Source organism: Poromitra crassiceps, assembly GCF_964638095.1.
Source record: "Poromitra crassiceps genome assembly, chromosome: 4".
Classification (NCBI taxonomy): Eukaryota; Metazoa; Chordata; class Actinopteri; order Beryciformes; family Melamphaidae; genus Poromitra; species Poromitra crassiceps.
Window position 1 is genome coordinate 36,977,978 of NC_139626.1, and position 25,921 is coordinate 37,003,898.

General features: G+C 45.5%; 1 protein-coding gene across 3 annotated transcripts in view; it reads right to left on the minus strand.

The window, feature by feature from the left end:
- The window catches only part of npnta (nephronectin a), a 76,230-nt gene that overhangs the window by 35,056 nt on the left and 15,253 nt on the right, over window positions 1-25,921 (minus strand). For 2 of the 3 annotated variants that reach the window (XM_083635114.1, XM_083635112.1), the window contains exons 3-6: window positions 20,847-20,900; window positions 17,827-17,919; window positions 4,082-4,201; window positions 2,157-2,276 (exon numbers count right to left, since the gene is read on the minus strand). In XM_083635114.1, the coding sequence (XP_083491240.1) occupies window positions 2,157-2,276; window positions 4,082-4,201; window positions 17,827-17,919; window positions 20,847-20,900 (387 nt within the window). The remainder of the gene's footprint in view (window positions 1-2,156; window positions 2,277-4,081; window positions 4,202-17,826; window positions 17,920-20,846; window positions 20,901-25,921) is intronic. The other variant, XM_083635113.1, reaches the window with a different exon arrangement.

Sequence of the window (25,921 nt, forward strand, 5' to 3'; positions counted from 1 at the left end):
CAAACCAGGTTAAAAAAATTATAATAATGAAAAATGTGAAATGGTAATTTATTCAAAAAAATAAACAAAAAACATATTTTTATTCCATAAGGTCATGTCCCCCTCCCTGCTTAACATTAATTTATGAACAAATCATATAGTGTAATATATTCTGTTCCATTGAATACAATACACACCAGCTTGTTTCATTATTTAAGGACCTATTCTAAGTGTTTCTGTTGATCACCTCTGCGGGCACATGGTATTAATATTTAATACTATAATAATAGACGACAGGCTCAGACGTTTTGTCTTAAAGTTATGAATGGATGTGCAGCATAATGCAGTCAGAGGGCGCTGTGGTCCTGAAGGGAGTGTCCTTTGTAAGCGTCTTAAAACCGGAGACACCTGCGCCAGCTGCAAAAACATGGGCAAGTGAGGTAAATGTGCAACGCTCTCTCATCCTTCACCAACTAGTGTTGAAGTTCTCATCGGCAAGGCACTTAATTCCAAACTGAGTAGAGAGCCACTTAACGGGCAACAGTACACTGGGGTGAAGCAGTGGTGAAGCAGGGCACCCAGGGGGGCAAGTGTGCTTCATAAACCATCCTAGCATACATAAACTGCGTGTGTCTGTGTGTGTGTGTGTGTGTGTGTGTGTGTGAAGCACGCAGGGTTCTGGTGTAACGGGAGCAATTTGGGGTTCAGTGTCTTGCCCAAGGACACTTCGACATGCAGACTGGAGGAGCCGGGAATTGAACCACCGACCTCTTTTATCCAAAGAGATTGGTGGACGACCCGCTCTACCTCCTGAGCTACAGCCGCCCCAGAATCAGAATCACTTTTATTGCTACAATTATGCAGCATAGCACTCATGTCAATATTCAGAGATAAAGAAATAGGGAAATATCTAAAAGACAATCACAACGTTGCAAGTGCAGTCCAATATATACACGAGTAGGAGGATTGTTCAGTAGGCGTAAATATGAATTACAGTCTAAGCGGCGCTGGATGTAGTTATTGGTAGTTTAATCAAATAATCAAATGGTCACTAACCCCGCAAAAAACATAAACCTTCATATTTGACTCTTACTGTTATTTACATTACAACATGATTAAATTAAGTGAATGTGAAGCTCACCAAGAATTCTGATGATCAATTTGACAATTAAGTAATGCCAGTCCCATGTATGACTTTAAAGGTGACCTAACAACCATCTGCTCTATGATCTCTAACTTCCACATGCTTAAACTGGACCAAATGAAAACCCAATGCAGATCAGTGGGAATTTTGTTTGTCAATGTGGCGAAACATCAGATAAATTGGTTGCTGTGAACAACTTATTTATGAGTAAAAACAGCTATGTACAGTATACTCTGTAAGGCTCTCTGGTCTCTAGCGAGACCTTGGCAACAAGAACACACGGTTAAGACTGACATTATGGGATGAACTCTTTAAGTCTGGTTAGAAACTCTCCTTCTTCCCAGAGGATTATGAGATCTCCGGATATATCCATTAAATGGCCCTAACACCTGTGACACTCAACCTGCCTTCTCCTCCTAACACCTGTGACACTCAACCTGCCTTCTCCTCCTCCATCGTTCTTCATGATTGATGTCCCTCCTGTTTTAGAACTCCGCCCCCCATTAGTCTGCCCTGAGTTAAGTGGCACTGTGGCCCTGCACGGCCGGAACAGCCTGTATTTAAACCTGACATAGGTTAAATGCCCCGACTCGCCTAACTCCTCCCATCTGTGAACTACCCATCTCAGGAGCTGTGCCACGTCAAACTGGCGACGGAAGAGAGGCGTTGGGGGAGGGGGGGGGGGGGGCAGGGGGTTCCCTGATCCCATTACGGCCATAAAACCTGGGGGAAGCAACAGGGATGAAATTTGGTTGCCAAGGACTGTTGGACTGCTGGTGTCCTTGCGCTATCCTGGATGAGTTTCCACTTCGCTTGCTAAGAGGTTTTGTTTGATTTTCTAAATTGTATTTTCATTGCCAAGGTTTCTGTCTCGCGCTGCCAGAAAAGTTGCATTTTATCACTCAGCAATTTCAGAGGCTGACAAGGGAGAAAAAAACTCTTCTCTTCCACGTTGCTTTAGCAGAGTTGCTCCTGGCAGGTACTAGTCTAGTACTAGTATAGTGAGGTTGGGATCTAGTGAAGCAGGACGTACCCACACAGGTCCTTCCATCCGGCGCCAGCTGCAGGCCCGGTGACGGACACTGACACCGCACCTCGCCCTTCAGAACCTCACAGCCGTACTGGCAGTTGGCCATGCCACAAGTGCGCGCATCTGACGGACACAAAAGAGCCACATATTAACACACAATTGTGCCACAATTGAGTGCATACAGTACAGAAGTCTCTCTCCCTCTCTCACACACAAAAGCGTGCACGACACACACACACACACACACACACACACACACACACACCATTATCCTCCTCTTCTATGACTTCCCCATCTCAGCCTGGACGACCCTTGGGGTGCAGACCACAGAACAGCGAGGCCCTGCCATTATTAGATTCCTCCACCGCACAGAGCCTCTCCACGGACACCTCAGCCCGCGGAGCCCCTCCCTTACCCACCTTTATCCTCTCTTAGCCTCCCTGCTCATACCTGATCTCCATCCTATCACAGCACCAGCGTGCAGCACTTCTGGTTTGTGGTCAGGCTGTGCAGAGACGGGCAGTTAATAATATAATGGAATAGATTTTGTTCGGCTTCTCCCAATTACTCCGGCACCTAGAGAGGAAATTAAAAGTGGGGCCGGTGTCGCCGCCGCTACCCCAGCTTCCGCAGGCACCCGGGAGGAGAGTCTGACGGGTGAGGCCGACAGTCCGGCTTGATTAAATGCTACAGTGAACTATTGATCAAAGCAATAGAATGGGGAGAAGAAGAACGGCGGGGTGTTTAACACTATCATCACACAACAACGCCACTGCCTAGAGTAGCTGGTGATTACCTCAAGCAGCGAGCAATTCTGGCTTATAAAGGCGAACGTGAATTTTCTGCTGATAAAAGGAGCAGCGAATAATTAAAATTAGCAAAAGTCTCGCCGTGATCCTGGAGTGAAAACGTGAGGGGAAATAGTAATCAGGTGGGGGGGGGGGGGATCGGGGTTTGGAGGCAGCAGTAACTCGGAGACATGTACAGACACCGACTCCCAATCTGTGGAATACCTCAGGGCCACCGTTAAGAAGCTAGATTATTTACTGGAAGGGTCTGGAGCCTGTGTGTTCCTTTCACATTTTTCATCACTCCTCTCAAGGTTCTTCACAGGGGTCCCTCAGACCTCACACTCTAGGGCGCTTATGATGAAAAGTGGATCAACGTGGGGGTTTTAATCAAAACGTTCTATCAAAGGATTGTGAGGCTGCTGTCAAAGCTACTCACAGGGGTGTGGAAATGTATTTCATAATGCTGAGCGTATGTCATCAACACTGCCTGGTGTCGACATTCAAATGAATACATTTGCATCATCGATACATCAGTTGTATTGACGACGTGCAGAAAGGCTTCACAGTAGCACAAAGCAGGGGAGAGATTACAATAGGAAAGTGAAAATGTAGATGGGCTAGAAGAAAATAGCTCAGAGATGAAAGTACTCAACTCCACATTTCTTCTACACCAATATGGTATATTCAGTGTATCTGTTCTTATTTTTCTCCTTAATTGTACTTGGCCAATTCCCTGCTAGGGTATCCCGGTCGTTAGTCCACCCACTCTGCCGATGCGGGGACTAGCACATGCTTCCTGCGTTCTTTTCAGCTGAGAACGAGGGGTTTCACTGGCAGGACGTAGCGCATCAGAGCCTGAGGATCACGCTATTCCTTCCAGCCCCGCCCCTTCCTGCTCGGACAGGCGCCCCGTCCGAGCAGAGTGCAGCGACCAGGACACATAATCTTATTCCAGCTTCCCACCTGCAGACACGGCCAATTGTGCCTGTATGGATGCCCGACTAGGCCAGAGGTAACACGGGGGCTCGAACCTGCGACCCTGTGTTGGTAGGTGCACTACCTGGACACCCCCAGAGAAGTGTATTTGTGTGTGTGTGTGTGTGTGTGTGTGTGTGAGAGAGAGAGAGAGACACTCACTTCCACAGGTCCCGTCAGGCATCAGCATGTAGCCATTCAGGCAGTAGCACTTGTAACTGCCATATGTGTTCATGCACCTGTGCTTACAGGGCCTGGGCTTCAGCCCGCACTCGTTCAGGTCTGCAGACGGAGAGAGAGACGACATGAGGAGAGGGAAGGAGATGGAGAAGATGAAGAGGGGAGGGGGAGGTGAAATTAGACAAAGGGCAAAGTTCAAGGGGTCAATCGCGTCAAAACCTCACCCATCCAGACTAATGTGTGCGTTTGCGGTGCTTGTCTGTGCGTGTGTGTTTTGGAGGGGGAGGGGCGGTCCTTAAGGAAGTGAGGGGTAGCCACGTTCTGACAAGCCCACATCTGTCCTCTTTGATGATTTAACAGGAAGCCAGTGTTAACTGCCAACCTGCCCATTACCTGCACGCGATAAAAGATGCTGTTATGGCCTCCGACTCACCACTTCTCAGACTTCATTCCAGTGACGTGACTGTGTCGGTGTGCTAAGTGGCAGCTCTGCCATGCAGCGCTCTCTGATATAGATTCTAATGCCGGTGTTTTTATAGGGTCATAAAGATAGAGAAAGCACACCCACCACAGCCCATGAAAACGTTATTAGAAAATGATGCTGTGTGAGTGCTGAGCAGTGTGGGCTCATGGGAGAAAAGAATGGGCTGTCAAATGCTAATGCTAATCCAAGTCATTGGCGCAAAGTTATGGAAATGTGCTTTCATTTCATCTTATTCATACTGTATTCAGACTTGTGGCACAGTGATTTTGGTAAAGCGGCAGGGCCATGCAGCCAGACTCTGGTTGTGGTGTGGTGGATAATCGTCATGGAAAGGTGAAAAATGACTCTATGTGGGTAAAACCACAATGTTAAAAACGAGTTAATGTTGTCAACATAAGCAAATGTTAAGCTACGACTTCTGATGTGATATCAGGTAGAACCGATAGCTGTGTTACCTATCTGTTATATTGCCTAGGACTGCTTGACACATTTTTTCCCCCAATATTTTATTTTGTAATTTTATAATTTCCAGAACATCAACAGACATAAACAAACAAACTTAGATACGGGAAAAGAAAAGAAAGGGGGTGGGGGGGTGATACATATACCAGAAAAACAAAAACATACATCGACACATTTTTTTTTTGATTAAGGACCACATTATTAAATCGGGGATTTAATATAGAAAACTTGATTTATTCTATTATGCAAACCCAATGAGTCCTCTGTCAGTTTTTAGCTCTTTTTGTAACTGCTGCACCTGTCGGTTAATGCACTTTTTATGCTCTTTCTTAAAGTTCTGTTGTGATGTTTTCAATATTCTCTTCTTTTATTCTTTTATTTTCTTGTGTCAACCATTTTATGTGAAGCACTTTGAATTGCCCTTGTGTATGAAATGTGCCATACAAATAAACTTGACTTGACAATATCACAATGTGGTGCCACCTGCCGCACAAGGTGCTTACATGTATGTGGCGTGCCCGCAAAAGACGCTATGCATGGGATCTCACACAAGGGGGTCCATGAGAGACCAGCCAGTCATCTGTCGCCCCTAAACTCGTCAAGGTAGGCCAGAAACGGGCTCCAAATAGTTAGAAATCTCTTAAGTGAGTTGGTCCTCGGGGACCTGAGTCTCTCCATCTGTATAACAGAGGTCATGTCCGCCAACCACAGCTGAAAAGAAGGTGGAGAGGGGGACTTCCATTCCTGCAGAATGAGTTTCTTGGCGACAATTGTCCCCAGTGTCAGAGATTGTTGCACAGCTGTAGGAAAGTTCAGTGAGGACTCCGAGCAGCCGAAGATGGCGATTTCTGCCTCCGGCTGAAGGTTTATTTTTTTCTAGGCCTTAGAGTACCAGTCAAATATTTTGGCCCAGAATCCGGTCAGTGAAGGGCAAAAGCAGAAGGCATGAGACAGAGTTGCTTGACGCCTTCTTGCAAGCAAATGCCTCCAAAATGGGCCATAAATGTAAACAAAATAATGGCGGAAGTGAAACCAGAAAGCAAGAAAATGCATTCAAGCTTAACATCGTAAACAAATCACGTTTGAAAAGATGAGGAACACGTATCACTGCCTGGGGAAGAGTTCTGACTTTAAATGTGTTACTAAGTGTGCATAAGCCGATAAGTGTTCCACGGCTTTCTAACGCCATTTTTGTCTGATGTTAAGCTTGAATAAATCTTCTCGCTCTCTGCATTACAAGCGGTTTCGCTCCTACCCCTTATTTTGATCATACATGAACAAAAGAACTCGAGACAGTTCTTGGCTACATTTTAATGTTTGGAAACAGAACAGACCAATTTTCTTCTCTGTACCCAGAGTGACTTAATTTCTTCTCTGTATTACCCAGAGTGACTTAAAATGAGTCAACAGTTAGGGGTTCAGACAATGCTATTGCGGGGATGGACCATGTGACCGCAGGCTGTTATGGGATAGATACTCCCAAACTATTTGTCTACAACTGCCACAGACACATCTGCCATATGTAACAGAAAATATATATATTTAGTGTAAACTGCTCATTTTGAATCAAACAAACAAAAAATTACAACTAACTTGGATTTGGCCATAAGTGCAAAATATGAGGATAATAACCTTTCATGCAGGAGGGCTGTTATCTCTGCATGAATGTGAAATATTCTTTGCTTGGCGACAGTGAGTGAGACAACATAGGTGACAGGTCCGCATATCAGATGAACTCTTCACCTACAATTAGCATTACGACTTTCCTGCCCATAACACCTCAATGTGGGCTCCGCTGGGAGCACCGGGACCAAAAGGGGGAAGGGCAAACTCGAAACTCTGCAGGACCCCTTTGAGTCGGAATGGTGACGCAGACTCAGAGCAATATAAATAACTTAAAAGTGAATGACCCTCCCCGCGTTTCTAGGACATAACCAAGCCTCTCATCACAAATAGATCTCATCTCACTGTACATGCGGGTCCGTTTTCAGCTTGGCTGCGAGCGCTGCTGTCTTTAGCTCAGGGGGGGGGAACATGTGCAGGAGGCATTCTTTGGGTGCCGCATGCCACCCACATTTGACAGATGCCATCGATTTATATGGATGGATGACGGAGCGGACACCCAGGCGCGCGGGTGCAGATCCAGCCTTGTATTAAATGGAGCTGGCTGGTCTACATGTTGGCCGTCATGTTGGGAGTTGGACTGCCTGTCTGCCTGTTAAATCCTCCCAAGTACCAGCAGGCTTAAAGTCAATTTCCATAGCTGAACATTCTGCTGGAAGGCATGTGTGGGTCAGATAGTTTGACAACTCAAACTTCTGCAGTCTGATAACAGTGGGAAAGACTGTGTGAGGCGCAAGCACAATTACTGGCTGTGCCAAGAAATCAGCATGGATTTGTCCAACAGTAAGTGACATCGCTTGAGGGCTGAGATTGATAACAAATGTATAGCACACTACACAGTCACTGTTTGGAACGTTGGAGGAAACTCCATAACTCTGCTTTTCTACTAAAGGAGAGTCATAGGATTATAAGATGACCATTATATGTACATACAAACATTATTACATGAATATATCACATTTCTTAGATAGATGTTGAAAAATTACTTAATTTTTGGAAGTAATTTGAATGCTTTTTATCCTTTATCAAGGTGATTAAGGTCGAAACAATACCCTCTGCTGCTTAACTGTGTCAAACCTCTCATAGTTGAAAATTTGTCATAATCATAAAATTAATTTCCATTACATCTCTTATAAGGTCCTCAACACTCATCACACACACACACACACACACACACACACACACACACACACACACACACACACACACACACACACACACACACACACACACACTCTAGCAGTGTCACCCTTGTTGTCATTCTCATTGCTACAACGGAAAACCCCAAGATGACCCAGTCCATGGACACTGGTAGAGAGAGCACCATGGACACTGTGGTAGAGAGAGCACCATGGACACTGTGGTAGAGAGAGCACCATGGACACTGTGGTAGAGAGAGCACCATGGACACTGTGGTAGAGGGAGCACCATGGACCCTGTGGTAGAGAGAGCACCATGGACACTGTGGTAGAGGGAGCACCATGGATACTGTGGTAGAGAGAGCACCATGGACACTGTGGTACAGAGAGCACCATGGACACTGTGGTAGAGACAGCACCATGGACACTGTGGTAGACACCATGGACACTGTGGTAGAGACAGCACCATGGACACTGTGGTAGACACCATGGACACTGTGGTAGAGAGAGCACCATGGACACTGTGGTAGACACCATGGACACTGTGGTAGACACCATTGACACTGTGGTAGAGGGAGCAGGTCTCTGCTTGCCCGTCACAGCACTGAAAAACAGCTTAAAAATGTAAACGAGGGATTATTGGAACGGTCACATTCTCAGACAGTGAAAGCTCCACGAGCATCAGCACATGCCAGACAAGACGCAGCCAGGGTCTTCTCTATGTGGGGAAAAGAAAACATAGAAGAAAAGATTGACAGAAGACACAGACAGCTGAGGGTGGAGGAGCAGAGAGACAGGAGACAGGTATGACCACCAACGGACAATTTGACACGGCCCCAGGACTCCGGCGATCTCTCCTGCGTGCAGAAGCCCCTGTGGCGTGTTCGCTGTACAGTAAATGAACTGTTAAGACACACCTGAAGTGATGCAGAGCGGAGTGATTTATCGGCTCGGCTCCGCGGAGGTATGCTACGCTACATTCCCGACACGCCTCTATCACTGAGACAGAGATTAGCGGGGGTCTCTTTCTCAGCAATAGGCTGGTCTCTAAAGGAGATAACGCTGGTTAGAATGCCAGGCCTTGTTCTGGCGGAGATGGGGAAGCCGTGAGAACCGTGCGCGCGTCGATGATGGTTTTTAAGGGAAGGGCCCGAGGGAGCGCTCTCTTCTCCCGGGAGGTGCTTGAAATTCAGGAAAAGAAGACAGGTTAAAAAAAAAGAAAAAGAACGAGGCTAAATATTCATCGTGGCTCCGTGCTGCTGAGTGATGAACTTGGTCACTTGTTGAGACGGAGAGAGAGAATGAAGGAAACAGAGAGACATGACAGATGTCGTGTGGCGTAGACTAGGAACGCGGCATGGCATGCTTGGCATTCACGCTGTCATGGCTACTGCAAAAAGCTGCTCTCAGCTGGTGCCTGTATGTTCTGCCAGGGGAGGATAGACAAGAGTCAGAAAACCCTAGAGAGGGACATTCGCCGCTCCTCGGCCCGCGCAGGGCCAAACACCATGCAAGAGGCTGCTAAGACGGGAGGGGAGGAGAGGCGGCTGTAGGGGGCAGGGTGGGGGGGGGAGGGGCAGCTGTAGGGGGCGGGGGCAAAGAGGCAGCTGTAGGGGGCGGGGGCAAAGAGGCAGCTGTAGGGGGGGGGGTGCCTTTGCGATCGATGAGTCTCACCCTCCATCACTACTCTCGCCGGCGGATGGTCCACAGGGAGAAAGATAGGAAGGTGACTGTCCCACATGGGAGGGGTTAAATAGTCCAGCGCTTCTTCTTTAGAGACAGAAAATAGGTGAAAAGGATAGGGGCGGGGGCGGGGGTGGAGGGTTTGGTTGAGACAATATAGTAAAAGAGTGGAGAGGGTGAAGGAGATAGAGAGAGAGAGAGAGAGAGAGAGAGAGAGAGAGAGATAAATATATGCTATGAGAATGAAAAGCACCAACCCACGGATTAGAGAACCTCTGACCACACCACATTCCTGGAAAGTAAAGAAGAACATTATGCAGCAAAGAGGATTACACTTGTGGGAATTGGACATGAGCTGAGTATCGGGGAGAAAAAAGAGGGCGTGTGTGTGTGGGGGAGAGAGAGAGAGAGAGAGAGAGAGTGTTTGCCATCTTTCCCCTGTTCTCTCCTTTCTTTTAGCATTCCTTTTCATCGGGAGGATGAGATAGGATCTCATGGATATCGCATAGATTCTGAGGATCCTTCTCAATTTGTCTGTATCTGGAGGTTCAAAGCTATACAGAGGTGTCGATTTCAACATCCGCCGAATCAAGGCTTCACTGCAAACACGTCAGCCCCAAGAATTTTACCCACGGCCCCTCCTCCTCTCCATCTATCCATCTATCCATCCATCCATCCATCCATCCAGCAGCTCTGGCAGTTAGCTAACAACACCTATTGTTATCTGACAGGAAGACGATACAACCACCTCTGACCGTTTTGCAAGCTTCAAACGGTTCAAGTGTTTTGCCATTGAGGGCATGTGGAAATCTAAACTGCAGTTATGCAGGTCTGCTACATTCTTGCCAACTCTGTCCAGGACAAAAACACTTGTCTCAGGCCTTCGGAAAAATCCCAAACACCACTGGTCTAAGAGGTTTGTACAGCTGTGAACAAGATAGCAAAAGTCCACCTGGCTGGAGTATCATCTCACCTGTGCCGCATTGTGAAAGTGCAAAGGGTTGAATAAATGTTAGCGGAAAAATTGCAAAGATTGCATTACATAATATGTATTATGCCTTAATGTTATCTGAACTGTACAGCCTTAGGAAGTACAAATAGTATGTGAAAGTCAAAGGGCATAAGATAAGATACGATTGCACTTAATTGGTCCCTTAGTTGAAATTCACTTTTTTTACTGCCACATAGCACAAGATTATCATACTAGTATCTGCACAGTTTAATCGTTTTTACTGTGAAAATGTGACTTAATTGTTTTTGTAATTATAGGCCACTGCTACTCAAAAAGACGCGAGGGGTGAGGGGTGGGGACTCAGAGGAGATCAGTTCTATCAATGTTTCTGCAATTCCTACTCGTCACCAATAGAGGTCGATAAAGGTACTAAAGTTTGGAACTTTTGACTGATTATGAAACAGTCTAAATGTAATACTGATGCCTCACATCTTACCTACATCAGCAAATTAGACCATCAGTGAGGAGATCTGTGATTTCAATATAGATTTTCTAAATGCCTGTGAGCAAGGTCGATGCTAGATTGCTTGGGCCAGAGGAACATGAGGACTGATGATTGGGTTGGGTTTAGGGCAGGGGTGGGCATACCAGAGGGCCATACTGACTTACATCAAGTAAGCGAAGGGCCACACGTTGGAGATCATACCTGCCAACACTCATGATTTTCAGGGGAGTCTCCCTATTTTTAACCCTCTCTCCCGTTGTGATTGGTAATTTCTTATTAATCTCCCGATCCCAATATAACAGTGATACAAATCCAATGGCTGTAGCAGATGAGATTTATTAACATACGGTAATTCTGCCTTTTATTGAGCTTTTGGGGTTGTTTTGTTTTTCTTTGAAGACCTTGGGGGCCGGATTGAGATGGTCCAGGGGCCAGGTCCGGCCCTGGGGCCGCATTTTGCCCATGTGTGGTTTAGGGGTTGGGTTTATAGCAGAAAGAAAATTACTACTTTTGTCCACAGGGGCTGCTAAAATCACCACAAAATGAAAGGTCCTCGTAGCTGCTAAAAATGCTAATTTTGGTTATTTGGGCCTTATTTTCCCTGTTTGTGCAAACATGACGATTGATTGCGTTAAATAAATTCTCACGTGAAGAGCTTTAATTTCCTCCACTTTGCTGGTACATGTAGTGTGGAGAATTGATGTGTTTTAATCACTTTTTGGGTTAAACTTTTGGGGCCTGCTTTGGCCCGTGAGTGTGGCTCGGAGAGCAATGTCAGGGCGAACATAGAAACATAAAGCTCTAAAGTGATGAACTTTTGAACACAATCAGTTACATGATGGTGAAAACAGGAAGGCCCAGGTTAAAAAATAACCAGAGTTATCCTTTAATGCCCCTTTAATGACCTTGATAACAAAGGACTACATAATGATTGAACAATCGTATAGTTGGTGGAAATTATATGATGGTTGGTGGTAATTATACAGTATGACGACACGCGATCCTTTGAAAGTCTCCCACCTGTTCGACTGTTAACTTCAAAATATCACATGGCAGAGAGAGAGAAAGAGCGAGCGAGAGGGATTGGTTTCTAGACCAACAAATCCAAAGTTTTCAGCCCCCCCCCCCCCCCCCCCCCCTGGACCAGGAACCAACAAACCCAAAGTTTCAGGCACAACCCCCCTGGACCCACAATCTAATATTCTGGAAAATTCGGGAAAGCGATCTTTCTTTTCTGAGACAAAGACTACATGCACTGCACACAATATTCCACTATTATCCGTAAAATGACAATATTCTGAATTTGATAAGGGTCATGTAAACAGCATATTCCAGTTGCATTTTCCGAATTTGCCCTTTTTCCGAATTTAGCATTTTCCGATTAAGACATCTGGGTTATTCCAGTATTATTCGGGTTTTAGGAGAATTCTTTGATTTCATGTATACACCGCATTCGGAATATGCATCTCAATCAGGGTTTCTACCACAGTTTGCAATGCATCTTGGCTGTTTGCGGTCAGCTGATGTGTGCTAGAAGCGCTAGAAGAGGCGATATAATCATATACTCCATCTCACATGCGAAAAGGAAAGCCCACATTTCTGATCGGGAGGAGATTAGAAACACGGAGGATGACGCAACTCTTACAACTGACTCTGGCCTAACAACGTAGCCTACGTTTAATATGAAAAACTTGGATATCACAACGCCAAGCTTTTCAGTAGCAAGCTCCTCAAATGGACCAGATGATGCTGGTAAGAATACAGTCAGGGCTCCTCTGTTTGTCCTGAACAGAAAAACTCTGCATGTAAACGGGAATATTAGTGGATTATTCATTTAGTCGGAATATTGTCTTTTTCCGAATATGTGCAAAAACCAGAATATTGTGTGTGTAAACGTAGTCAGCGAGGGTGGCTTTAGCCAAGACAAAGCAAATGAAAGCCAACTTCAGGTATTAGCTAATATTCCAACATATAGAATACAACGGTATGCTTCCCTCAACCGCGGTGGTAGATCATAGTTGGAGAGGTATTAGCTAGTTGGCAGGAATAGAGCAGGAACAAAAGAGCTTGTGGAGGCGTATGCCACAAAGCGCTCTCTTGTCGGTTACAGCTGTATTGTATATCGCTCCTCCAGAAAGACCTTTTAATAGCGTCTTAACAGCAGGTGAACTACAGCTAATTAAATCCACCTGCATGAAATAATCATCTTATTAAAATGATTGGATCAGCAGGGGGGGAGAGTTAAACAGATTATCACTAGAATTTGGTTTATTTGTGCGGCGAGATGCTTTATGACAGAGGCACATCCCCATCAGCGGCGAAGGCGACGCACTCACTGTGGCATTCTCTAAATGTTAGGGATTCTCAAAATAGTGGCTGTTACTTTGGATGATGGAGTGCCTGTTAATCGAACGATGAAAATAAACAGATTTGCTCAAAAAACCTCCCATTTTGGATATTGAGGTTTTGTGTATGGGGACGGTGAGGCTAGTGAAATAAACGAAGATGAAATTAGTTTGGCATGTGGCACTAAAAACAGAAATCTAGCCTTGGAGTATTAATCTCTCCCAGTCAGCGTTGTAGTCAAGTCACTATTATCTCGAGTCCCAAGTGTTCGCGTGCGAGTCTGGAGTTACTGAACATGAGCGTGAATCCACATGTGGGTGGAACACAAGTGCCTGCCCTTGCACAAAATGTAATGTCACGGTATATACAGTATATATTTGGGGCATTTCTTTGCCTTTATTAGACAGGACAGTAGGCAGACAGGAAAGGTGGGGAGAGAGAGAGGAGATCTCGGGTCGGACTCGAACCCACGTCGGCCCGCGCGAAGGACCGTGCCTCCGTGGTACGCGTGCTACCAGGTGAGCCACCTACTAGGTGAACACGATAATGTCACGGTATTAATATACTGTAGCTATCAATATCTTTTGCCAAATGTTTAGGTCATATTACAGAAAAACGAACAAAAAAAAGAAACAGTCTTTATCAATGAACAAGTCTGAGTCCTCGTCTCCAACTTCCGAGTCCGAATGCATGAATGCTCGAGTCCAAGTCCAAGTCATCAGTGCTCAAGTCCAAGTCGAGTCGTGAGTCAGAGTCCCACTCGACTCGGCTACCACACTGCTCCCAGCACCTACCACACTGCTCCTAGGTGTATACCAGCTACCACACTGCTCCCAGCACCTACCACACTGCTCCTAGGTGTATACCAGCTACCACACTGCTCCCAGCACCTACCACACTGCTCCTAGGTGTATACCAGCTACCACACTGCTCCCAGCATCTACCACACTGCTCCTAGCTGTATACCAGCTACCACAATGCTCCCAGCTGTATACCACACTGCTCCCAGCTGTATACCAGCACCTACCACACTGCTCCCAGCTGTATACCAGCACCTACCACACTGCTCCCAGCTGTATACCAGCACCTACCACACTGCTCCCAGCTGTATACCAGCAGTTTGGCAAGAAAGCTTTCCAGGTCTCTGCCCCTCTGGCCTGGAATGAACTCCAACGCTCACTAAACCTCCAGGTGCTAGTCCCTATGAGTATTTTTAAAACCAGGGTAAAAAATATGGAGGAAGCTGAAATCCAGGTCTGCAAATGTTTTGATCCATAATGAACCCTGTTGCTGAGTAAATGGATGTGTATTTTCTTACGTTTTAGATGTTTTGTTTGTATTGTTTATGTTAAAATGTGTCTGTAACTTTATGCTGCTTTCTTGGCCAGGTCTCTCTTGAAAAAGAGATTTTCAATCTCAATGAGACTAACCTGGTTAAATAAAGGTCAAATAAAAAAAAAATAAAAATAAAACCTACAACCTACCACACTGCTCCCAGCTGTATACCACACTGCTCCCAGCTGTATACCACACTGCTCCCAGCTGTATACCACACTGCTCCCAGCTGTATACCAGCACCTACCACACTGCTCCCAGCTGTATACCAGCACCTACCACACTGCTCCCAGCTGTATACCAGCACCTACCACACTGCTCCCAGCTGTATACCAGCACCTACAATCTACCACACTGCTCCCAGCTGTATACCACACTGCTCCCAGCTGTATACCAGCACCTACCACACTGCTCCCAGCTGTATACCAGCACCTACCACACTGCTCCCAGCTGTATACCAGCACCTACCACACTGCTCCCAGCTGTATACCAGCACCTACCACACTGCTCCCAGCTGTATACCAGAACTGCTCCCAGCTGTATACCAGCACCTACCACACTGCTCCCAGCTGTATACCAGCACCTACCACACTGCTCCCAGCTGTATACCAGCACCTACCACACTGCTCCCAGCTGAATACCAGCACCTACCACACTGCTCCCAGCTGTATACCACATTGCTCCCAGCTGTATACCAGCACCTACCACACTGCTCCCAGCTGTATACCACACTGCACCCAGCTGTATACCAGCACCTACAGTACCACACTGCTCCCAGCTGTATACCAGCACCTAAAATCTACCACACTGCTCCCAGCTGTATACCAGCACCTACCACACTGCTCCCAGCTGTATACCAGCACCTACCACACTGCTCCCAGCTGTATACCAGCACCTACAATCTACCACACTGCTCCCAGCTGTATACCACACTGCTCCCAGCTGTATACCAGCACCTACCACACTGCTCCCAGCTGTATACCAGCACCTACCACACTGCTCCCAGCTGTATACCAGAACTGCTCCCAGCTGTATACCAGCACCTACCACACTGCTCCCAGCTGTATACCACATTGCTCCCAGCTGTATACCAGCACCTACCACACTGCTCCCAGCTGTATACCACACTGCTCCCAGCTGTATACCAGCACCTACAGTACCACACTGCTCCCAGCTGTATACCAGCACCTAAAATCTACCACACTGCTCCCAGCTGTATACCAGCACCTAAAATCACATGATAGTGGGAAATATGTTTTTGACGCCGAGGGTGATGAAATCAATACAATATCTGGCAGGCTTGGGTTTTGTGTAATCACTCACGTTTCCTCCCCGGTTTGTTTCCAACACAACCGCTGTTCCTAAGGTGTTTAACACTCTTGTTAATCAGAGTGCCTTCAGGGTCACACATCTGTCCTCGCCTCCCTCTTAGAGCAGAGGAATGCCTCGCTCAACATGCCCGGAGTCTTTTCCCCTGAGCGTGTGTGTGTGTGCATGCGCGCGTGCATGTGTGTGTGTGTGTGTGTGGCATTTGTGTGTGCATACACATGCAATAGCTCCCTGCATGCATATGTGTCAGAGATCTATGCGATTCAGCAAACGCTACCTACCGCAAATGATGTGGTGATGCTTGATTCCACTTACCTTACGGTCGTCAACCTAATCAATAAGCATCTATTTGACGTCAGGACATGCATATCTTCACATCTTAAACAAATTCACAGAGCATAAACTGATCTATACTCTATTAGAGTGACTCCTCATCAAGGCCAGGGAAGCAGGTGACCGGAGGGGGAACTTATTCTATTCCTCTGGTTGACTCCCTCATGATGAATCGCTCCAAAGGGACAGGATATTAGAATGACACGAAACACTGCCCACCCGGCACATCAATAGTCAACCGCAAATCAATGGTTAACGGAGGCTGCATTTAAATGAGAACATCTAATCTATGGCTTCTGAATAATCAAATTGGTTTCCATAGCATGCCGCCAGCTCAAAACAGGACCCAAGGTTATCTCATCCGGAATAGGCTGAAAGGGCAAGTCTGCCACTCAAGACTAAGTAAAGCGGTAAGCTCTATAAAATGTCAAAAGCGTAATTGACAAATGGGGGTACGGTGGATACTTCAAAGTACAGTCTGATCTTGGAAGCCGTTGAGACGTCTTGGACTCGCATTTGTCAGAGAGGTTTGTCTGAATGGTTGGCAGCCGAGTCGGTTGTAGTTGGATGTGGGCTGGAGATGCCTTCTCTCTCTCCCTTTTGTTGCAGATTAAGACAGAGTAGAGCCGTAGAGCCACCTATAGCTTAGAAATGCAGGATGAGTCATTCGGAACATTCCGGAAAGGATTTCAACCCCCCCCCCACTCCCCTTGTTTTTAATTACACGCTATCCTATTCCTGTCTTAGGGCGTGAATTCCACACGTATTCACGAGCTACTTGGAAGCACGTCAAATTACCGCTAACTGGGAAGCTTCACCATTTTTCAACACATCTCTCTAATCTCTCAGCAAATAAACAGGCACACCGATGACGATGCGCAAAGAAACGCGCACATCCCGGAAGAGGCACACACGGAAGCACACACGCGCACACACTCTCAAACACTCACACGCACTTTCAGTAGGGTGGCTTTTGCACTCAGCCGGTTATCCCAGGTCAGTAATTGAGATGTTATCTTCACAGCAGAGGATGTCCTCTCAGGATCGTTCAACATGGCCTCAGCAGTGATTTCCATTGGAGCTGAATCAGCTCTCTCTCCACCTCCCCGTGTGATTATAGTATCTGACTACTGTCTGCTGGTGGGAAACCAGCATCCGATCCCTGAAAGAGTGGCAACATTAATAGCCGGTGCTGTGCTGTGCTGTGCTGTGCTGTGCTGTGCTGTGCTGTGCTGTGCTGTGCTGTGCTGTGCTGTGCGGACTTGGCCACAATAAACAATGATTATGCTGCCATTGCTCAGGGCAGGAGTTCTCCTGCAATTAGTTTTCATGTGAAAAATGTGCACGTCAGCAGGTTTGGGTGTTGCTTCGGGGGCCTTAAGTCATGGTTCAGAGGGGCGATGCATTCTGATTTTTTTTTTTATCCATTTCGACACTCAACAACAACAAGCAAACAAGTCACACAGAACCAAGATGAATGGGTGTGTGTGGTGGTGTCCAGAACCTGCCGCTGGCCCGTTCCAGGCGAGAGCTTACCTTGATTGCAGGTCTTGCCGGTGAAGCCAGGATGGCACTTGCACTTATTAGGTCCGACGCAGTCTCCATGCTTGCACCCGGGCTGGCACACAGCTGTTAAGGAGGATCCAGAGAGGAAGAGACAGATCAGTGCAGCACCCTGGCAGACTCCGTGTACCAGATCACCATGACAAAGCACTTAATCTTGTAGCTTTTTGACTTCCCCAAGCCCTCGGCTGCAAATTATCCCTTTACCACACATTACGGCAATAACAACAGTATGGGGCCCAATTCAGAAGAGGGATGTGTGTGTCAGCATTATTACTATAAATGAACTATAAAAATACAGTAGCAACCGTTTTTAAGTAACCATATTTCATACAAGATTTTGTGCAGCGCTGCATCTTCAAGAGAATTGAACATATCCTCGGTGATATTAATCCCTTTTACACTGTATGCAATTAACAAAGGGCTTGAACTTTGAACAAGAAGCCAAGTCTTGATTTTCCTGGCTTTATTAAAATACAACATTGATATTTGCAGTGGCCTACAGCCAACGCAGCAACAACCTACAGTAGGCAAATAGTTCTTGTTGGGATTACTACTAAAACAATTTGCGGAACCAAAATAGCACCTTATAATTAGGGACTCTGTAAAAGGCTGGCCTGCAGATCCTAGTGCGTGGATGGTGATATGTGCGAGTGTGTTAAGAGCAACATAGGTTGAGCACAGATACTAGGGGGGGGAGCGCACAACCCTGCATAGTCTCTCTGTGTTCTGTTTCAGCGAGCTGGAGGCTTGCCCTGCTTATCTGACTGTGCTTTCTGCAGCTTGCTGCTAAGCATGTCTGATACATGGGGCCTCAGCCAAGTGTTACTAATTTTCATTAAAAGCTTCATTAATTCTGTCATAATACAGGGCACTCAGAGGACTTAATTATCACTATGGCGGAAGGAAGAGGCAGTCGGGAAAAGCAATGTGTGTGTGTGTGTGTGAGAGAGAGAGAGAGAGGGAGAGAGAGAAACTGGCTTGTAAATTAAAGTATATTCATGGTTGAGAGCGCTAATCACACATGGGCCACATTGTTGTGCATCGACGAGGGAGTGTTGCTGTCTGTCCTGTGTGCATCTACCTACTGTAGCATGGATCAAGTTGTATTTGTGATAGGGCAGCTAAAGGGTTTCTATATTGTTGCATTAGAGACGCCTTCCAGATTACATCAGACGCCTGCTTATAGTATTTTTTTTTTTAAGATTTTTGAAAATGCTGCAAAAGCTTAAGTAAACTGGGTTGAATAATGCATTGTTTTCAGGGGACTACTGTACTACCTTGACCTGATTATAAACAAAATACATATTCTCTAAATAGAATACCAACATGAGAATTGTCCATTCAAACAGATCCGGCTCACAGGGCAGCAGGGTTAAGCAGGAGGACAACTGCTGCTCCTCAGGTTCCCGTCAGGCAGTAACATTGTTCATATTGAATTCAAAGGCACAAACGTATCCGAACAAATCCTTTGACTGGAGAAGATAACATCTCCAGACTCATTCCACTTTATTAGGCTATGCAATCTAATAGAAAGGAAGCAGTGTTAGCCCACTTGGAGAGGCCTGATATGAGCCTGGCTGTTAACAATGCTGAGCAGTCGACGTTCTAATTAAACTACAGATTGGAGAAGGGGGGCTAAAAATGTGTTGGTGGAAAGTACGGAGCGGCACTCTTCTGGCACGAGAAGTTTATAATAGGGCTGGCCCATCGTTATAATGAATGAAGCTTACTGAATTCATTAGAAGCAGCGAGCGAGTCAAGTTGGCTTTTGTTTGTTTAATAAACTTTAATTATTCCTTTCATATATATGAGAGAGCATTTGATAAGCATGGTCAGGAGGCCACTGAGAAGCGGAGGGTATTTTTAAGCCTGAGGCCGGGCAGCCAGATCAGGGAAATGGAGTTCATTAACCACAGCAAATGCATGAAGGACTAAAAATGGCCGTACCAGCTGGAAGGCCAAACATAGCATGTATGGCCCTCGCTCCATCAACACCATCAGAACATGCCTGGTGATGACACACTTTCACACTGGTTTGCATCAGGCGTTCCACACAGGCCCATCTAAAGATGCTGATACTGGATGTCAGATGGTTTCTATGTGATGACTGTGGAGCGAATGAGAGCGAGGGGAATCGTGGGCGTTTGATGGTGATCACAGTATTAGCATTTCACTTGAGAAATGGGTATACGGTGTGTGTGTGTGTGTGTGTGTGTGTGTGTGTGTGTGTGTGTGTGTGAACTATATACTGACACAGCACATTATTTCATAATAAGGAAGGTGAGAGGATCATTAGATTCTCATTTCACCTGCATCAAAAAATGTACACTGAGACATAACCTGTACTATGATATACTACGCTGTGTAGCTGACTTAAACTCGTTAAATCTGAAAGTGATTTATTAATATTCCCAAGGAGGAGGCTAGAGGGCCAGCTGAATCTTGATCTGGTAACACTTTACAATAAGCGTATAGCGGTTAGTTAATGCTTAATAATAATGAACTAATCCTTAATTAACAGTCATTAGTAGGCTAGTCAGGTATTAATTCATACATTATTTAGGGTTAGTTAATGGTTAGGGTTAGTTAATGGTTAACTAACCCTTAATAACCCTTAATAAGCAGCATTAACCAGGGTTAGTTAATGCTTGTTAAGCAGTATTAAGCATTATTATGCATTACATAACTGTTAATAAATGTACGCTTACTGTAAAGCGTTACCCTTAATCTTAATGAGGCACTGAAGGACTTTGACATCCTGCACAGAAGACATATGACTTCTGGCAAAAACAGAGATCTGATGCCACGGGGTGAGGTATTGGTACTGTGTGTGTGTGTGTGTGTGTGTGTGTGTGTGTGTGGAGGGGGGGGGGGGGGGGGGGGGTTTGTTGCTCATTCTATAAATAAGTGAGCGAAGCCGGGATTCAGAGGATGTGCCCCCCAGGATACATGTCCAGCAAGATTATTTCAAGAAACATGGTGGAGCTAACCTTGGGGCCGGCACCACCTTATCCCGACTACTCTGTGTGTTAAGGCGTAGAGAGCTGCAAAACAAATAAGGGTTGTGGGTTTTGTTTAGTCTTTGAGAGAGGAGAAAATGGACACATGATGTTAGAGAGCAAATGCCTGGTCACTTTGACAAACAAACATTCATGAAAAAAAAAAAAAAAATCTGGAGTCACACACATTCCCGGTCGCAGTTGACGACAATATTGCTCATACACTTTGAGTGGCGTTTTGATCAATAACATGGCTGACCACTGCCGCTGACATTCCCAAACTGACAGCTAAAATAAAACAGTGGGGCATTTGGGTTCCCTCACTGTTATCAAGCTGTGAAACAGCGGAAATATAATTCACACTTGAAATGGCTTCACTGCATCGAAAGATGAAAATACCACCATCATAGTTAAATGAGATCATGGCCTGGCTTTCTTCAATGTAGAAATAATTGTCACAATGACTTGACTTTGAACAGATTTCTCTATCTGACTCAGCATTTGATTTCAAAACCAGCGCTGTTTGAAAGTGCTTTTAGGCCCAGAATTATAATTAGTGTCAAGTCATTCTCAATTCGTCCCATATTCCCTCTGATCTTTACGAGTAGCCCTTTCCATTTAGTTTTTACCTTATCATCACTAATAGATGAAAAGGTAGCATTTTAGACAGGTCTTTCACAGATCAGCGATCATAAAAGAAAGTAGAAGGAAGCCATGCAGACAATCACGATAAAGTGAATTACTTGAACTATCACTTTACCACTTTCATCACTCACTTCTTGGGTCATATTACCAATTCAAAAGTCTTGCCTTAATCCTGTCAGCACCAGTCTGGAGACAAAGACTGCACTCAATCAAACCAGATCCCCATGGATTCTCTAACATCCACTCCACTCTCTGAGAGCGTTCATATAAAGCAGAGTCTGTTTAATACAGAGGTGACATTGAACCCTTTTTTTGTAATGAAAAATGCCTGGATATAGGGAGAAATTTCGGATGTATTTGCATGTTCTTACGTGATTGATGAGATCAATTTGTGGTTGAATGAATTGGATCAAAATGACGTTTACATTGTAATGTGATCAGATGAGGCAGAACATTTTACTTTTTATACTACTTTTTTTAATACTTTGCCTCCGCATTTCACAGTGGTTGGATGGATGACGACTAAAATAGTCGGAGGTTTATCATGTGACTTATGCTGTACAGATTACATTTTGCACTAAATGATTTGGCACAGAATTCATGGCTGACTGGTTCTGAGGTATCAAACCAGCTTCAACCCACGATGCACCTGCTATGCAGCTGAATGTAAAAGTCTGGTATTTTCAATTTTGGCTCATTTCCTTCATTGCACCTCTATGATTGTTTGTTTGCTATTGGGCCCTTTCCCATTGTGTGAGTGGGTTGTTTTGGGTCTAGGTCACTGCACTTCACATGGTGGTAAAGGTCATGCAATCTATAATAAAAACTGATTACAGCCAAGGTTTACTGTATCAACGAGGATACAGCAACAAGGATGCTGTATAATAATATAAAAAAGGCCAATTACTCAGTTTGCAAGTGGTGAGTTGTGGGTTTGGAATAATTAGGAAGGTACGGCTAAACAAAAGTTATTATGCACATCCGCCTCATCAGATGGTGGAGTTTCGACTGAGATGGCCTTCATCAGGTTTCACATTACCGCAATAAAAACCGGTGGAGAGACAGAACGTTGCAGGAACCCAGCTGTGGGTTCAGATGAGGAAGTGATCTCTGAGATTGTGATGTACTTTCAGATGGGTGTCCTTTGAACAGGAGAGGGGAACTCGACATTGAATTAAATTTCTCGTCACAGGCTCTGAGCGTTCAGCAGATGTGCTCTAGCTCAAAGTTTTGTATAGCACAATCGCTAACCATTGTGACATTCAGAACTTAAAGCTATTCACCCAATGTGGATGAAATTAGCTTTTGAATTGAAGTCTGTCAGCTTTATAATCTCACAGATGCTGCATCCCTTGACATCAAATGTAATAAATTAGCAGAAAGAAATTCAATCTTTTAAAAATGATTTGGAGGTCAGTGTGTACCCTCTCAGCCTTTTAGAGGGAGGGAGGGAGGGAGAGAGAGAGAGAGAGATATGCTGGAGTAGCTAAGAGATTTTCCATTCCCCCGCTGGATGCTTTGGCATTATACAGACTGCTATTTTTCATATAACTGAACAAGCCATGTGGACACTCAGGCGATCAGTCAGATCAACCTGTGGATGCGGCGCTGGTCCACTCTCATTCTCATATGGGAAGAGGGAGGGATGGATGGCTGAGTATTTTAGGACGGCTGCTGTGACTGTGTTTACACTGGCTGCTTAGGCATGCAAATGATAAACAAACGTTCAAATGTTTGACGGTGGCAGCAAAACGCAGGCGATGGCAGCTGGTTAGAATAAGCAGCTTCAAGCGCCGGATGGCAGATGTCAGCGCAAATATGAATGGAGCTCAGTCTAACCATCAATCTACAACTCCTCTCTCTCCTATTCCACCTGCCTACCTTGCTCACTTGTCTTCCTCTCTTGACATCTCGCCCCCCACCCCCAGTGGCAATCATCCCTAACCATGTGTTTCTCCTGACTTACCTCTCCACCTCTTTCTCTCTCTCTCTCTCAGTTCTGGGAGCTTTAAAATCAAGGCGGATCCGTTAAGTTCCTCATTCTTTGCGAGCAGTCACCCAAACTGAGCTCTGTGGCTGAGAAAGCCCCAATCCCATAGCTCCAATCTAATCTCTTCTATCGCCATACAAATTTACCAAGACCTGAAATCCACGATGACTGAATCCGCTCACACATGCAGGCACACGCGCATACACGCGCAGACACACACAGACACACACACACACACACACACACACACACACACACACACACACACACACACACACACACACACAGACACACAGACACACACACACACACACACACACACACACACACACACACACACACACACACACACACACACACACACACACACACACACACACACACACACACACACACACACACACACACACACACGCTTATTCCCCCCTCGTCTAAGGCCTAAACCAGTAGCCTATACCTGGGTGACTTGATGAAATACTGATTGTAGTCTCAAGTGAATGGATTTGAGAAGAGCACCCAGTCGAGGGCATTTGGAAGCATTAAGGTAGCCTGGTAGACCATACTGATCACATAAATTCACATTGTTTCATTCTGCGGATCCGCCCACAGCGATTTCCAGAAATTACAACGGCCAATCAGGGACCTGCCTTGTAGTTGACAACGTAACCGGCCAATCAAGGAAGCCACTGGCAAAACAGTATGGCGGCCCCAGAAGCAACGAGCAGTAACGTTAACGTTAGTCGAGTAAAACTTATTGCAGAAATAGACTCAATAACCACAATTAAACAAAAACAAGAGTATGCACCAGCGGAGTTTCTCACTGGAAAAGATGTTTTCGCCGTTCTTTCGAGCGGATTTGGGATAGGATTTGGCGACGCTGATTGGCCGAAGGAGTTGCCTGTCAAGGCAAGTACTCCTGCCCACTGAAATCCCTGGGGGCAGACTGGAGGCCAGACTGATCCCCAGAACGAATCAGAATGTCAGCTCAAGTGATCAGTGGTTTACCAGGCTAGCATTAAGGCATGGACTGATTTAATTGCTGGTGTAGATATGGCTTTGCTGGAAAAACAGGTGTTGGAGTAAGAAGTCGTGGTTTGATGCTGCGGTGAAGCTTAACATGAGCTGATGTTCTTGACTCAACATGGAATGTGTGGGACTCCAGAAGAACATAAGAAAACACGTTCACACACTGCTGGCTGGCAGGTCCATTAATGGGTGCAAATGTTTTTGTTTGTATTAGAAAGTGGCTGTGTTGAATGGCACAGACACGTTGAGCTCTTATTTAACCCATTGATACCTGATGCAGCATTTGTGTGCGTATCCCTTTAAGACCGCGAACCGCGTTGCCTGCCAGCTAGTAGGACTTAGTAACTCGTTTGCTTTCCAGAGGCAGAACCGTCACGTGCAGCCAGAACCTGGACACAACCTGAAGCATCTACAGCGTTATCCTCTCATCTGAGCTTCTGTGATCATCAAGTCCTCCTAGTCTTTTGACTTTATTGAATTCCTTCATTTAAGTCCTCCTAGTCTTGAATGTTCTGGATCTGGGCTGCTTACAGGCTGTGACCCGAGACCAGATGGACTGGGAGGTATTGGCCACTGACACGGCCGAGTCCTGCCAGCACTACTGCCGAGTCTGGCATCGTGTTCTCACAAATATTACCAAATGATACAAGTGAGCTGTTTGGATAAAATAGTGATGCTTTGCAAACATAATTGCAATGCAGATTGTTTAGTTCAAGTGTCAAGGCCTTGGGAAATAGTATGAGGGTTATTATGAACAAGGCCAACTCTTCATAACCCCCCCCCCCCCACACACACACACACACACACTAATTTTCAACTGTGAAAGCAAGCCCCCTTAAGCTATTTGCATAGGTCTAGCTCCCAAACCCATTACCATAACTTGTTTTTCTCAAGCCGGGAGTTTATGTAAGAATATGATTATCATATTTTGTTGGTAATAGCCATGAAGGGGGAGATGGATAAAAAGCAGATTTCTTCTCACAACGGTTAATCTGGTTGAGCTAAGTGGAACATGAAACAGTGGAGCCATGTAAATCATGTAATACTGTTTGTGCTCTACGCAACAAAATAATGAATTTGGCACAACACTTTTCAACTGAAGAGATGGCACTGAGCCACATTTACATGGGAACGGTCTAGAGGGCCCGATACCAATAAATAAAACAAACTCAACAGTCCTGTATAGGGTACAGACCGTTGGGCCAAACCAGCAGTGTGTGTGATGTATTTTCCACAAGAAAATCAACAATATTATACAATTAGTTAAAAAGATAAAAGCAAAAAAGGTCAATTATAGCATGGCATGATGAACAATGAACAAACCAAAAACCAACAAATGATCATTTCAGCAGTGAAAAACACAAATGCTGGACACATGATGATGAGGGGATTAAGAAACAATATT